This window comes from Oncorhynchus kisutch, linkage group LG8 (genome assembly GCF_002021735.2).
Source record: "Oncorhynchus kisutch isolate 150728-3 linkage group LG8, Okis_V2, whole genome shotgun sequence".
NCBI lineage: Eukaryota > Metazoa > Chordata > Actinopteri > Salmoniformes > Salmonidae > Oncorhynchus > Oncorhynchus kisutch.
Window position 1 is genome coordinate 62,523,772 of NC_034181.2, and position 16,993 is coordinate 62,540,764.

General features: G+C 42.8%; 1 protein-coding gene across 18 annotated transcripts in view; it reads left to right on the forward strand.

The window, feature by feature from the left end:
• The first annotated feature begins 1,654 nt into the window (after positions 1-1,654).
• The window catches only part of LOC109895444 (tight junction protein ZO-1), a 150,442-nt gene continuing 135,103 nt past the window's right edge, over positions 1,655-16,993 (forward strand). For 13 of the 18 annotated variants that reach the window (XM_031830795.1, XM_031830800.1, XM_031830802.1 and 10 more), the window contains exons 1-2: positions 1,676-2,131; positions 10,921-11,248. In XM_031830795.1, the coding sequence (XP_031686655.1) occupies positions 2,037-2,131; positions 10,921-11,248 (423 nt within the window). In that variant the 5' untranslated portion in view covers positions 1,676-2,036. Of the gene's footprint in view, positions 2,132-10,920; positions 11,249-16,993 lie in introns of all 18 variants that reach the window. The other 5 variants (XM_031830799.1, XM_020489126.2, XM_031830811.1 and 2 more) reach the window with 2 other exon arrangements.

Here is a 16,993-nt window from a genome sequence, read left to right on the forward strand (position 1 = left end):
GTCGCGTATGTTTTGAAAAGAAGAGGATCACTGTTTGAGTCCAGTATGGCGACAGGGACAGTGGAGGACGATATACTGTTAGCACCACACTGACGTCAGTTTCACAAGCCGTTTTGAATATTATATATCCATAACTGCAGTATATACAATTCAATCCTGTTGTTGTCATGTTTTGGTGTATCCAGTCCAGTGGCTGTGCTCAAATGAATGAGCTGTGGCATGACGTAGAGACTTGTTTAACCTTTAAAGGTTAATGGTCCTTCCCAGGAGGCCGAGGGGCTCTGAAACAGTCCCAGTGCTAGGATCATGAACTCAGAGATCACAGAGCTGCAGAGAGAGAAACAGTATCTTACACACGTCGGACCGGAAAGGGACAGGCCTTTTAAGTCTAGTGTTCTGTATAGTGTTTTCCACCTCTTGTTGTCTCGGAAGATTTAGACATGTTTACTGTTGCTTAGAATTGGACATTGAATCAATGTCAAAATAGCGGTCCTTCCAGAGATACAGGGGATCCTTTGACCGCTGACTGCTTGGTTTGACCTCTGATTCTTATGAGATTTTTATGTAAGACTCTTGAGCACGGATGTATCAAAAGAGAATAATAGAGGGGAATATATCTGTACGGGGAAAAGATAAGAACTGTCTCATTGTGGAGATGGTTTGTTTTTCTGTGTGATGAGAAACAGAAACGGTATACAATAATCTGTGTGCAGTAGGCTGGCTAATCTAACTCAATCCACTTTTAGATTCCTAATCATCTGTAATCTGGGACCAGACAGTCAGGGATCTGTAGTTAAGGAAGACTCCTCCTGATGTTACATCGTTGTGCGTCAGGACAGAAAAACAACATAGAACTGTATGTTTAGGACAGTAAATAACAAAAGCTATACATAGTATTGTGTTCGTAAACCACTTAGAAACCGTTTCTGTATTCAAATGAATGTTGCGTTCTCCCCTCTTAGAGCCCTTTCCCAATTAGCCTTGTTGTTGAACTCTGACGCCAGTGATGGAATAATGGTGACTGCCCTTCAGACCTCAGTAGGAGCAGGGTTTGGCTGACTAAAAAGATTGAGATTAAAACAACAAGGTCGGTAGGTAGACAGCTGTCACAGATGAAGCAAACCCTGTTTTTCAGTTTCACTTACTGCCTTGTTACCTGCAAATGTAAGATAACATTGTAAATATATATATATATATATATATATATATATATATATATATATATATATATAATAGATAGGGTTGGAAGAAATGTTTAATGATTTATGTTTAATGAAATATGTTATATTTGATGTGATCAACATGTTGATAATAGAATATGTGAAAAGAGATGTATTAAAAATGTATCTTGTTCCCTCCCACCTTTCTCCTCTGCTGTTCTTCCCCCTCCCCCTTCCTTTCAGTAGGTATAAAACTACTGGTCTGGGAGCAGTCCTGGATCAGCCCATTAATCAAGTTTTTATACAGACCCTTTTTGCAGGGTTTAATTATGAACCATAGTTTTTTTGTTTTCTCAGAGCAAACCTATCTCATGCACCCAAATGAAATGCCGAGATGTATTCATTGGACAAGAACCCCTCTGAGCTCTCGACATGCACCCACTCTCCCTCCCTCTCCCTCTCTCCCCTGCTCTCTCTCTCGTTAAACACACACACAGCACACTCTCTCCTACCTCACACACGGACATTTGGGTGCCGCTGCAGCGTTTCGCTAGCTAGAGTTTTTTTCCTCCAAAGAAAAGTGCCTCTAGGGCGAACAACAAAACAATGTTGTGGTCCTGACTAACATTGAATGGATTAGCCATCTATTCTTGAGCACTAATGAGATTAGGGTGTCATTGCAGACATGGGTTGCAGCGGCATGGTACCTTTTGTTGAGCTCCGTGGGGAGTGTTTTCCCTGTCAGTCCTTCAGCGCTGGAAATGGCGTTCTGATGCTGAACAAGGAAGACGCGGTGCAGGCGGATGCCAGCGAATAGAAATTACATGTTTTCCATAAACTGGTTTGTGGTGTGGATTCCTAGTAGTGGTGGACAAAATGAAGTACCAGCAATACATAACGGTGATGCAGATGGCTATGGGGGTGACTGCCGTCAACAGAGACAATTGCATCCCTCCTAAGAGACAGATGTGGTGAGTATGGATTTCACCGTGTGGGGAACCGGGGTGATGCTGAGGAGAGGAGTATAGCATAGTGTATCTACAGTCTACCGTATCACTCTTACCTAATGACAGCGGAGAGGAAGACAGAGAGACCGAGAGAGGAACCACACAGCCAACAATTATCTTGTTAGTTTTGTTGTCAAGGAGAGTGGGAGTCTCTCTTTGTGACATGCTTAGTTAGGATGAGCAGCAGCTGTTTGCGGAAGTCAGCTCAGCCTCCCTCTTTGTGCTCATTGTTGCCATGACTGTGGTAGTGGGCAGGGAGGAAGATTGTATGCCGGTATATGGTTGTATGCCGGTGTAAGGTTGTATATGTGTTCTCTGGGCAGGGGGATTGTTAGCCGATGCCGATACATGGTTGTATCTGTCATGTATGTGTTTCAGGCAGGGAGATTGTTATGCCTACTTGGTTGTATTTGTGCCTACACTGTGTTATTTGGGCAGGGTGATAGAATGCCAGTAGCACATGGTTGTAATCTATCTGTGAGTTTTTCAGGCAGAAAGATTGCCTGTACATGGTTGTGTATCCCCCTAATATGTTTGTATTGGGCAGGGGGGGGGGGGGGGGGGGGTGTAATTCCACTACATTCCAGTTGTATCTGTGCCTCTGTCTTGTTGGTGAACTAGTGGTGGCACATCCCTCTCAGAGGAAGAATTCACACATTAACTGTGATGATCTAGAATGATCCAGAAAAGATGACAGACCAGGTGAAAGTAGTAAGTAATAAAGGCATTGTTATCTAGACACAATGTGTCAAATATGTCGGATACATTATATTTTAGTCTGATGAATACTGTGTGGACTCGATTTTGTCCCTGTCTTTGTGTCATTTCTAATTCCAGTACATTTGCCTTTCACACAGTCCACTTCCTTTCTCACCATGTCATTATTACACCCTTGTGTAATTACCTAGAAATGGTAATACTACCCTGTGAAATCTGAATAATTATTGCTAACTTCATTTTTTGCTCTCTGCATCTAATTCAAATGAATAGCATGAACATATGTAGCATGAAACATAATCTCCTTCTGTTATCAGTTATTGTTCAATACTACTGTAAAACAGGAATTACTGGTGCATGGTAAGCTATATCACTGGAAGGATTTCCTGTTGATGGGTGTATCTAATCAACCCCTGTCACACTCTCTGTGGTGTGTGTCTACATCTCAGCCTTCCCACCGGTCTGTTGATAACCAGATTGACAAATAATCTCATTTACCATCCGTCCATTACACAGAACACGATTCGTCCATCCAGATGTGACCACCATACTATATTCACTTGACCTTATACCCCAGTGGTTTAGTTCAGTTCAACCTATGAAAACGTGGAGTGGTTCTGTATTGTACTGCAGTAGTCACGGTAAGACCAGGACAAAGCCTTGTCAACTACCTGTGTTTGGTCGTTCTCCGAAACCCTTTTACTTAGTGTCTTAGTAACCACCTTATCATGAAATCAAACCCTTACTGCTGCAGGATAAATAAATCATGTTTATGAAAACATTCCAACTCTGTGTGTGAAGAAGATTCCAGATCAGCAGTCAAAAAGCCTCAGATTGGGAGTGGGAAGAATGTTTTCTCTTCTAGAATGTGCTCCTCCTTTCTTTGTGTGAATGCTGTCACTAGTGTTGAGAGAGCAGCAGCAAGCACTGAGGTTCTTTTTTTGACACTGCTCCCTTAAGAGAGGCTGTGCTGTGCGATGGGTCTCAGGGTCATCCCATCCCATGGTGGGGGGAGGGGGATACCCATTAAAATGAGATTACGATATTGCCTGATGGACTGCCCCAAGCAGAAGCCAGCTAGCCCCTGCTAGGCTAACTTCCTGTTGTTTTGTATTGAGTCATTGGCCAGAATGGTTGTAATCTCCTCTCAGCTGGTTTATGGCACTAAAGGGAACAGATTAAATTGGGTTTATTGACTTGTGGCTGCCCCTATCCCCACCCCCATACAGTGCCTTCACCTCATTAGAATCAGGCATCATTTAAGACAGTTGTAAGTGGGCTTATCATACACAGCAGGGTGCTCTCAGTGGAGCCAACACTGACCACATAAAAAGGATAGGAGGATGGCTGTTAATATACACTGAGTATACAAAACATTAAGGACACCTGCTCTTTCCATGACATAGACTGACCAGGTGAATCTTGGTGAAATATATGATCCCTTAACAATGTCACTTATTAAATCCACTTCAATCAGTTTAGATGAAGGGGAGGACACATGTTAAGCCTTGAGACAGTTGAGACATGGATTGTGTATGTGTGCCATTCAAGGGTGAATAGGCAAAACAAATATATTTTAGAGCCTTTGAACGGGGTATGGTAGTAGGTGCCAGACGCACCGGTTTGTGCCAAGAACTGCAATGCTGCTGGGTTTTTTCACACTCAACAGTTTCTCGTGTGTATCAAGAATTCTCTTTCTCTCTCTCTCTCTCTCTCTCTCTCTCTCTCTCTCTCTCTCTCTCTCTCTCTCTCTCTCTCTCTCTCTCTCTCTCTCTCTCTCTCTCTCTCTCTCTCTCTCTCTCTCTCTCTCTCTCTCTCTCTCTCTCTCTCTCTCTCTCTCTCTCTCTCTCTCTCTCTCTCTCTCTCTCTCTCTCTCTCTCTCTCTCTCTCTCTCTCTCTCTCTCTCTCTCTCTCTCTCATTAATACATTCCCTGAATTTGTGTAGTTGATGCCCAAAAACAGTCGCTTTCCCTTCACACACAGACCAACGAACGGTGCATTAATTCAGCAAGCACAGAGCCCATGTTCGGGGCCTTCAAGACCTCATGGTAATGTAACTGCGATCATTGCTCCTAAAAAAGCCTGACTGGAGGAGCAATGACAACAAGACCTATCAGACATGTATCCCCTCCAGGAAGATACAGACGTGGAGAAGCACGATTCTCCCGGCCAGAATGACTCATGCCTGTCATGAAGACTCACAGGAGGCTGACAAGATGGAATCAGTCACTGGACCACAAACACCGGAGGACATGACAAACTAGCTAACCACATGTCCCTTTCTCATATGAACTTGGTAATGTCCTCTAGACTGGGCTTTTTATATTTCTCTTTAAGGGACTACATCCAGCTTTCTCAAGTGAATAGATCACGAGTCTAGGAAGTATGACAAGGTGACTCAACTACCCTACTTTTTCTGTTTCTTTCTAGTAAGAAAATAGAAAGAAACCGAACTGGAGTTAGCTCACACTCAGTGAGATGCCCTGCGACTCTCACCTTGCCGGTTAGGGTTAGGGAAGGCTTCGTCCTCACCTCAGTGCAGTCCATGGACAGATCCCCCATCACCCAGATGCTGAGCAGATGTTCCTGCCCTACTGTTCAATTATTACCCTTACATTACATGGACACACGGTTAGTCAGAGCCTAGTGTCAACCTGGACTTGGGTTAATACACTTTACACTCCATTACCAGACATTATGCCAAGCTGTGCTTTTATTGTAAGTGTTTCACCCTCTCTAATAAGGAGGATCTACTGCACGTGGAGAAGTGATCAGGAAAGATGAGGCGTGTGGCTACAGTGTGCTGTGTTGATGGTGGGTCTTTATGTGCCTCTCCACAGGGGTCATCACAGTGTTCGGATGTGACCGTTGGCCTGTCATGTTAGATGCAGGTCTAAATGCCTAATCTGTCTATCCATCTGTCTAGCCTACCTAATCAGGGTGGCGATCCCTCTGATCCGACCTGCCTTGCGTCCTATCTCCTGGCCACCTCATGAGTTTAAATAACGCCCGCGTTTTTTTCTCCCCAATTATCTTTTCCACTTGGTTTAATATGCTTTGCTTTGTTTTGGCCCTTTCATATTATTATTATTATTTTTTACGCATCATGACATTGTTAATCTCAGGGATGCAAATGGGATGCAGCAAAATGCCTCTCTAGTCATCCCACGCTCCAGGAGGGATGAAGCCTGTAGTGGATGAGTAATGTGTTGTAGTGGTGGAGCTCAGGGGATGTTAGGTCCGGCCAGGCTTAGCCAGGAGAGTCTATAGTAGAACACGTGCTGACCGTACTGTCCTTCAGTCCCTCTCAGTCCCTCTCAGTCTCTCTCAGTCCCTCTCAGTCTCTCTGAATCCCTCTCAGTCTCTCTGAATCCCTCTCAGTCTCTCTGAATCCCTCTCAGTCTCTCTGAATCCCTCTCAGGCCCTCACAGGCCCTCACAGGCCCTCTCATGCCCTCACAAGCTCACAGGATGAAACATAGGCCTTCTCAGTGCAGTGAGTTTCTGTAATGGCCCAGATACAGTTATTGATGTGTCTGCTGTGTTCTTTCTTCCTCCTCCAACAGAAAAGCCTGAGACAGAGGTATCAGACTCATTCTCTGGCCTTTGCTGTCTCGGTTAAGTGCAGACGATTGTTCTGCAGGGTGCACGCTGTGTGAGGAACGGTCATAACGAAATACTTCAGAGGTACTTGAACATTGTAATGCTGAAGGCCCTAGTCCTTTCCCATTGGATATAGACACAATGGCTATACAGCAAGCTAGCTTTGATTGTAACTCTTAAACATTGGGTCTCCCTAGTGGCGCAGCGGTCTAAGGCACTGCATCACAGTGCTAGAGGCGTCACTACAGACCCTGATTCGATTCCAGGCTGTATCACAACCGGCCATGATTGGGAATCCCATAGGGCGGCGCACAATTGGCCCAGCGTTGTCCAGGTTAGGGTTTGGTCAGGGTAAGCCGTCATTGTAAATAAGAATTTGTTCTCAACTGATTTGCCTAGTTAAATCAAGGTTAAAGAAATAACAAAAAAAATTCAAGGTTGAATAGCATAAATAAAGTCCAACAGAACTATTGTGCTTTGATTATGGAGCTATATGCTCAAGTCCTACAAAGCCCAAACTTTGTAGGACTCCCATTCTCATAGAAATGTGTGTTAAAAATCTGTCATTCTCATTGCAAGCATGTCTAAGAAGAGGTAGATATGTTCTATGTGCTCTATTTCTATGCTTCCCTTGCTTAAAGTTGCAATATGTTACTTTTTGGGGCGAACCAACCAAATTCACATAGAAATGTGAGTTATAGATATGTCATTGTCATTGAAAGCAAGTCTAAAAAGCTGTAGATGTGTTATGTGTGTGCTATTTCTATGCTTCCTGTTCGTAAGTTTAGCTTTTGTGTCTTTTACTTTTGGTTTTGTACACCAGCTTCAAACAGCTGATAATACAATATTCTTGGTTATGGAAAATATATTTTACAGTGGTTTAGATGGAACAATGATTCTCTACACTATACTTGCTTGTTTTGTCACGTAAACTAAAATTAGGCGAACTATTCGAATTTTAGCAACCAGGAAATGGCGGAGCAATTTCTGCATAGTGCATCTTTTAAACACTAGTTCCTTACTAATTAGTGACCTTAATTCATCAATCAAGTACAAGGGAGGAGCGAAAACCCGCAGACACTCTGCCCTCCTTGGAATGAGTTTGACACTTGTGCTGTAGGGTGTATGTATCAGTCAGTGTGCTAGTTGTGACACTGTGTTGCTCTGTACCATTCAGCCCCACAGCACATTTGTTTTACTTCCTGTGTTCCAAGGTCAAGGACTTATTGCACTGCTGTCAGGTATCACTTTTCACTGACTACCCAGATAGGCTATGTTGATGATGTAAAATAGTCATTTAGCTTTTCTAATGTCCACTTACCGAATCATGTCAAATCTAATCATCCATATTGTTTTTGATAATTAGTTCACCTTGTCGACACTGATTATCTTAAAATGTGTATCTGGCATCAAAGACGTATAGGTCATCATTATTATCACTACTAATGTACCAGTGCTTCCAAAATACCTACTGTCCTATTTGAGTGAATGGACATGCTGGGTATGACGTGAACCGCATGGTGAGGACAGTGGACTTAAACTGCCGCTTTTCAAAACCATTAGCGCTATTGCGGTGATGATATAACTATATCCATGTCTTTTAAAATGCGTCAATGCTGAATCAGAGACTATCCATAATAGATGTTTAGGGGCGAAAGCTCCAGGATGTCGTAATGTTATGTATTCACTACCCAGTAAAAGCAACCTTGTCTCAAAGCATTCTGTATTATTCTGTATGGAAATCCGAGACACAAATTACAATTTGCAAATATATATTTAGAATTTCCAAAACGTATGATATGTTACAAATTCTAGCTAGGTGGCTAACATTAGCTAGCTGGCTAATGTTAGTTAGGCAAGGGGTTAGGGTTAAGTTTAGGAGTTAGGTTAAAGGGTTAGCTAAAAGGGTCATGGTTATGGTTAGGGGAAGGGTTAGCTAACATGCTAAGTAGATGCAAAGTAGCTAAAAATTAGTAAGTAATTGGAAGTTGCTAATACGCTAAAATGCCAAATTTGTCCGAGATGACATTCTAACTCGCAACCTTTAGGTTGCTAGACGTTCGCGTTATACGCCCACCAATCCACCCGGACCAACCACCCTACTTTCGTCTGTCTTATGTAACATAACATATCATACTAACTTGAGTGTCTAGGATTTACATTTACTATGTTACGTCTAGTCTATGAGACCAGGCTTGTATAAGACGTGTGGATCAAGAAACACGCTGAGGTTGTCTGTAAAATGCTGTGATGACCTCTTCAGTCCTCTTCAGATTCTCTGTTTCTGGACAAATCTTCATGTAATATTCATAAACTTCACCTCTCGTAAGAATTACTGCTTACATTATTTTTTTTAAATATTCATTTTTCTTAGAGTTGAGGCCTTGTTTGTTGTAAGGGTACACAAGGGATAAGACAAACAGTGTTTGAGTCTAAGCTGCTCAAAATCTTGCTGCATTACTCCACAATGGCAAGGAAAGCAGTCCATATTTGCACATGCGGCAAGTTTATTTCTGTTTCGTTGGAACACAGTTCGCAAAGTATTCACTCTCACAAGGACTCTTCTGTGTGCTTTAGTTTCATGTAGATGGGTTAGTAGAGTGTACCACATAGAGCTTCTGCATGGTCCCTCTGCATGGGCCAGTTGATCCAGAGGTACTGTACCATGATCAGTGCTCCATCCATAGCCTGTATCAGAGCAGAGAGAGAGCACAGCTACAGTGCCATACCATCCATCTGAATGTAAGTCTTTCATTCTTAGAAATCTACTCCAGAACCCCACAGGACTTTCTACGCTGCCACTCGGCTGTATGAATGGAGTCCCCTCTTCACAGCTGCTATGTACAGTAAGACTCTGGGATTGTGGTTGTCAGATGCTCCTCCAGATTGAATGCAGTGTGTGTGAGTGAGTGAGTGAGTGAGTGAGTGAGCACTCTGGTAGCTTTGAGAGTAAATCCCTGGTGTGCGTGGGCTGGGATGGTCAGTAGCGGGGGAGTGAAGAGGTCATGGGAGAGAAGCCCAGGCAGCTTCCAGCCTCTACATCAGGGCTGCTGCCCATCAGCCATCATCACGGGGCCAGAGCAGGGAATGTGATGCCAGGCAGGGCACTGAGGGGAGGCAGTCCCCAGGCTTGTCCTAGAGGTTTTTGGTTTCGGGAGCCAGTAACTTCAGTGCCCGTGAATACATCAGCATGTGTATGGCCCTATCACGAATCAACAGAGATAAAACAGGCCTCTGTGCTATTCTCTCTTATCTTGCATCTCTTCTGAATCTGTTGAGACAGTCAGTGGTACCAACATACACAAGGCACTTATTATATTGGTCTTATGCTCTGTTTGATGCTCATCATTTTTCTTTGAATTCAAAGTAAATAATGTTTCTTCTTGTGAGGAGCTTTGTTGCGTTGTGAATAAACGTTAACAGCAGAAGACTCGACCCTGTCTTGTTGTCTTTATAGAATCACCTCTCAAAAGACCCATTTCACGATCCATACCATTTACTGCTCACAAAAGCAAAGGAGGTGTGTATCAGTGCAGCCCTGAGGTCTAACTTTATGCAGGTCGAAAGTGCTTACTATACATGCCGTGACATTACTTGAATAAGTAATCAGCTTGCAGAAGGGAGGGCTAGGTAGTCAGCACTATTGTATTGCAGTAATGTCACTAAATCACTCTATACCCAGAGCTCTAGTGCTGCTGCAGCTGTAGTTGAAGCCATTTCAAATAATGTTTACAGAGCCAATTACAAACCTTTAGGAGCTTAATCATGATTTCCCTACAATCTTTGACACAGAGTTATACCACTTCCTCTCTCACCTCCTCACAGCTTTCACATCGCCTAAACTCAGAGGGCTATAGCAGTTTTAGGCTGTTTGACTGTGGGACCGGATATCAGTATAAAGGTTATAGTTTCCCCCAAGCAGCAGCAGCCGCATAAATGATCCGCTGTGACGGAACAGCCTCCAGAAGCCCCGATCCTCTCCAACATCTGGATTCCCGCAGGCTGGGGGTCTGTGGGGGGATGAGTGTAGCCCTGGGCCCTGGCGGTTCTGTTTAGCTAGCGGTTCTCTTCAGAGGGAGAGTGTGGCGGTGCATGGTAGAGCCTAGCTCTGGCTGAATAATGGAGGAGTAGGAAGGATGCTCCATACCTCAGTCCCCCAGGGGTCACATGACATTACACCCAATTATGCACACTTGCCTTGAATGCTACTCAACCCAACAGGGAAAAGTGTCCATTAAAGAAATGAAGAGAAAAGGGAGAAAACGTAGTGATCTATTCTGTATTCAGCTGTGTCTCTGCTGTCTCAATGCTGCTAGCATTGAGCTTTGTCCATCCATTTTGAAAGTGTGTGGTGTAGTGGTGATTGTGTATGTACGTATTGCATGTGAACACTAATGTGGTGTCTCTGTCCCTCTGTCTCCCTCTGTGTTCCAGGGTGACTCCCACAGATGGATTGTCAGGGATAGGTGCCACGGGGATAGGCACCGCGGCTTCATCCGCTGCCATTACGGAAGCTCAGGATTCAGCAGAAGCAGCTGCAGAAGATGCTGCAGCTGCTCGTGCCGCTGCTCGTGCCGCTGCTCGTGCCGCTGCTCGTGCAGGTGCTATGTGTGGTTCTGGTGCTATAGGAGGATGCAGTGTAATGTTTGCCACCTCCACACTCTCGCTCCCCATGACCCAGGGCAAGCCCTCCCTCCGCAGGATCAAGGGCCGTATTCACCGCAGCAAGAGCCTGGACAGCATAGACCTGCTCGACTCCAATGTAAGTTCTAAACGGGCTGAAATGTGTGTGTTTGCTTTCTAATTATAGTTCACTGAGGACATGGATAATGTGTCACCCTAAAACTCATGGATAATATAAATTGTCGTAATGCTGCTTAAATGCTATTCTCTAAACCCCCTGCAGTTGGTCATGAATCTAAGCAAACTCTGTAACTATTACCAAAGGTACTGAAGAGACCATTTAAAAGGGAAATGGTTTTCATCTTTCCCTGCCAAAATGTCAAACCTGATGACTATCTTTACTGTACAAATGGGCTTTTCAGTTCATGTAAGTGCCTACAGGTAAGTTCAAATAAGTGCGTACAAGTGAATATTCATAGGGGTATGTTATTAAACTAAATCAAGAATATTGTCACGTAACTTCATGGTTATCTGGGGACAAATAGTACATTCTTCACCATCAGCAAATTAAGTTGATATTTTACCCCTTTTAAAAATATTTCTAAATAGGGCCTGCTACCTTTTAACTGTTAGGAAAGATACAACCACCTGGCTGCATTATTTGGATCCCTTAGGGAGGTTTTCTAATAGAGTGTGGTGTAAAGCAAAGCTTTGATCTCTGTCCTCATACATGAAAAGCAATTGTTATTTGAACCGATACAGGCTGAACTGATTTCTATAGGCTCTACTATAGACATATATATCACTGACAATTGGAAGCCTCCCACTTACTCAGTGATAGTCTGTAAGTACAGTGCCTTCAGAAATGATTCACACCCCTTGACCTTTTCCACATTTTGTTGTGTTACAGCCTGAATCTAGAATGGATTAAATATCCCTTTGAGCATGGTGACGTTATTAATTACACTTTGGATGGTGTATCAATACTTCCAGTCACTACAAAGATACAGGCGTCCTTCCTAACTCAGTTGCCGGAGAGGAAGGAAACCGCTCTGGGATTTCACCATGAGGCTAATGGTGATTTTAAAAGCCTGTACAGAATAAAACATATTCCAAAACATGCATCCTGTTTGCAACAAGGCACTAAAGTAAAACTGCAAAACATATGGCAAAGAAATTAACATTATGTCTTGAATACAAAGCATTATGTTGTTTGGGGCAAATCCAACACAACACATCACTTAGTACCACTCTTCAGATTTTCAAGCACAGTGGTGGCTGCATCATGTTATGGGTATGCTTGTCTTCCGTAAGGACTAGGCAGTTTTTGAGGATAAAAAAATTACAGAATAGAGCTAAGCACAGGCAAAATCCCAGAGAAAAACTTGGTTCAGTCTGCTTTCCAACAGGCACTGGGAGACAAATTCACCTTTCAGCAGGTTAATAACTTAAAAGGCCAAATATACACTGGATTTGCTTACCAAGACGACATTGAACATTCCTGATTGGCCTAGTTACAGTTTTGACTTAAATTGGCATGAAAACCTATGGAAAGACTTGATGTCTAGCAATTTTGTAAATAGGCATTATGGGGTATTGTGTGTAGATGGGTGTGAACATTTTTATTTAATCCATTCTGAATTCAGGCTGAAACAACATGTGGAATAAGTCAAGGGGTGTGCATACTTTCAGAAGGCTCTGTATATAGTTATTATGTGGCCCCTCTCAGAGATGGCACACCAGTTATATTAGAAAGCTTGTACGGAAAGGGAAGCAGTGCAATGTAAATCATTCTCAGCGACACACACACATACACACACACTCTGCCAGAACACCTTCAGTTATGCAATATGTGTCTTCTGTCAGTTTACCATTGAGTTCTGTGAAACCTAAAACATTCCATATGTCCCTGGCTGACTGAGTGAGTGATTTATTCTTCTAAAAAAGAGTAATCTGATAAATAGTAAGCTGCTTGAATCAAGCTCTAAAAACCATGACAACCCTGGGAATCTGCAGTAGCTGAGAGCAGCTTGGCTTGGCTGGCAGTTGGTTTCTCCTCTCTGGTCATCTCATATGAATTGCTCTGAATGGGGAGAGGGGGATGGGTGTCGGAAAAGCAACCACCGGTTTATGAAGTGAGAGCATGCCAACTTGCCACTAATGCACAATAATGCTGCTTTTTAGGGCCACTGGAAAACACAGGACATTTCATGCATTCAAACAGCCAACTCTCTTACATAGCCAACATTTTGTAACATTCACCTTACATAAATACACACAGACACTTCCTTTAGATGTAACACCTGTCATGACACATCTTGTGTTTACTGCGCCACCCTCACTAGAATCCCCTTGATACCAACACAGACTCAGACATTACCCAGTGGAAGAGGAGCCTAAACTAACAGCTGTATCTGCTTATTTTGTGTTTTTGATGAGGATGTAATTGGGAGATCATGTATTTTGGTAAGGGCTCATAATTTGGCACCTCCACAGCAGCCGGCCTGTCCTCATGTGTCTGGGTAGGGGCTCATTATTCGCCACCTACACAGCAGCCGGCCTGTCGTCTGTGCATGAGAGGGACTCATTATGACTAAATTTAGAAAAAGCACCATTTGCATTTTACAGAAGTTAATCCATTATTGATGTGGTGGAGCTGGAGGTGGCAGTAATGGACCAGCTGTTGGTCTAGGTGGCACAGAGCAGCATGGCTATCCTGACTGGATACACATTCACACACGTACTGTTAGGTTCCGACAAACAGAGTGAAAAACTAACGGGCATCTCGTGAAAGCTCAAACCAAGTTTATTCACCCAATGGGCCAAACAGCTGAAAAGACCAAGACCTGATCCCACCAGCACACGTATTTATACTCTCCTATTAGGCTGAGCCTCCTCCTTGTACATTTAGACAGCCAATACATCTTTGTTGCTAGGTAGGAAGTTAAGTGATGTGTGTAATAGAACTGTTCCTTCTCCCTTCATCTGACCTGACCTCGCCCCCCATTCCTCACTAATCTACAGCTATCCAATCAGTGACTGCAGCAAAGTGATTGCCTTTTCCCTCACTTAGTAACTTTCCAGACCCATACTTCTTATCCAACCTCCATTTGTAGTTGTTATGGATCCCCATTAGCTGCACTCTTCTTGGGTTCCAGCTAAATTAAGGCAGTTTATACAATTTTAAAAACATTACAATACATTCACAGATGTCACAACATACTGTGTGTCCTCAGGCCTCTACTCCACCACTACCACATATCTACAATACTAAATCCATGTGTATGCATAGTGCGTATGTTATCGTGTGTGTGTGTGTGTGTGTGTGCCTATGTTTGTGTTGCTTCACAGTTCCCGCTGTTTTTTAATCTGTTTTTTAAAATCAAATTTTACTGCTTGCGTCAGTTACATGATGTGGAATAGAGTTCCATGTTGTCATGGCTCTATGTAGTAATGTGTGCCTCCCATAGTCTGTTCTGGACTTGGGGATTGTGAAGAGACCTGTTGTGGGGTATGCATAGTGCGTATGTAGTTTGTAGCTGTGTGCCAGTCGGTGCATTCAACATGTCAATACCTCTCATAAATAAAAGTAGTGATCAAGTCAATCTCTCCTCCACTTTCAGCCAGGAGAGATTGACATGCATGTTCCTAGGCCGTCATTGAAAATAAGAATTTGTTCTTAACTGACTTGCCTAGTTAAATAAAGGTAAAATAAAAATATATGTTTTGACCATGACAGTTTACAATATAGGGTTACTCCAAGCAGTTTTGTCATCTCAACTTGCTCAATTTCCACATTATTTATTAAAAGATTTAGTTGAGGTTCAGGGTTTAGTGAGTGTTACAATGCTTTTAGTTTTAGAAATATTTAAGGCTAACTAATTCCTTGCCACCCACTCTAAAACTATCTGAAGCTCTTTCTTGAGTATTGCAGTCTTTTCAGTCGCTGTAGTAGCTGTATAGTGTTGAGTCATCCGCATACATAGACACTCTGGCTTTACTCAAAGTCAGTGGCATGTCGTTAGTAAAAAATGTAAAAAGCAAGGGGCCTAAACAGCTACCCTGGGGAATTCCTAATTCTAACTGGATTATATTTGAGAGGCTTCCATTAAAGAACACCCTCTGTGTTATGTTAGACAAGTAAACTCTTTATCCACATTATAGCAGGGGGTTTAAAGCCATAACACATAAATTTCCAGCAGCAGACTATGATCGATAATGTCAAAAGCTGCACTGAAGTCAAACAAGACAGGCCATTGATCCCACCATATACATTCCTCATACATGTAATCATTAACTTCTAGTATAGCAAGTATTTAAAGCTACAATCCAGCAATACACACGCACTAGTGTTGCACGTTATAGTGAAACTTCTGTGCTTTTTTTATTCTAGAACATGAAAAATGGTTTGGTACTAGAATTTTTGTTACTTTCGGTACTTCTATCAAATATGTCTCACGTCGTCTACTGATTGAGAGTGCATCAAGTCTGTCTATCAGCGCAGCCGATGTCACCATAGCGCGAGAGCCCCGTGCCTGGTCAACTTCCTCATTGCTAGCTCTAGCCTGCCATGAAGAAACACTGAACTCACTGGGATTCTGGCCTGTATCACCACTTATTCTGTATTGAAGTTAACACACTTGAATAATGCAACACGGCAGAACTTTTCCCAAAACAATGTCCAGTACATGCTAGAACACTACAATGCAAGAAGATCTTTGTAGGCTACATTTCCTTGCTAGCTTACAGATGAAGCCAACATCAATTCACTAGAGTACCTTGTTTGTGATAATATGCAAACCATAACGCAAAATATTGCTGATTACTAAGCTGATTGTCACCAAAAACTGTATTCATTCACTTCGTCTTCCCCCACCTCATGTCTCTCCCAGTCAAGATTATCTTTGCTCGAGCCTTGAACGGACTCTGTGTGTAAATGACATCATGTGTCTTAAAGAGATTGCTTCTTCTATACAAATGTTGTTGATCAGTATAATAAAATAAGTCTGTAGCCTCGAGAAATCAGCCAAAACAAGATCAGTAATTTAATACATACACACAATACATCCAAACTGACAGAGCTTGAGAGGATCTGCAGAGAAGAATAGGAGAAACTCCCCAAATACAAGTGTGCCAAGCTTGTAGAGTCATACCCAAGAAGACTCAAGTGAGTAAAGGTGAGTAAAGGGTCTGAATACCGAATTAACTGTTGTTGTTTTTTCTCGCTTTGTCGGTTCTCTGACATTTACCTCTCTCTTTCAATCTCATTTGTGATAGTGACATGGTGCTCCAAATCTTTCAGTGAAGAACAGTGACTGCCAGCATAGATGACTGCCAGGCTAGGCCTTGGGCTAAAACCTCCTCCTCCAGCTTGAGCAATAGATATTTCCTCTGAATTACATGTAACATCTGAAACATTCCCCTCCTATTGGAGGAGCATACGACCCCTAGGGAGGGAATACAAAAAGGGAGATAGAGAGTTATGTGGTTTAAATGGTTCACTGTGGGTATTCCTTTTACACACTTCTTCAATGTAAGGGTGTCCCATCGCCAGCCAAGGAAACCTCAAAATTGTGTTCAGTGGAGCCATACAATCACCAGGACATAAAGGCCTTGTATTGTGTTTATGACTGAAGAACCGGAAACCTTCCTAGGGCCTGGCTTGCAGGGTATAACAGGAAGGCCATTGAGGCTCTGGAGAACATGTACCCTGTCACCCAGACTGTAAAACACTCTTTAAGCCTGATAGATGAAACAAAATTGCACACCCACCAATCAAGTCAAAATGAACTCCAGCCGTTAAAACTGTAGGCCTATATGAAATTACAGCATTAATAGCACTGTTCAATATGCATTTACCTGAATTGTGAATAGACCTAGGCTA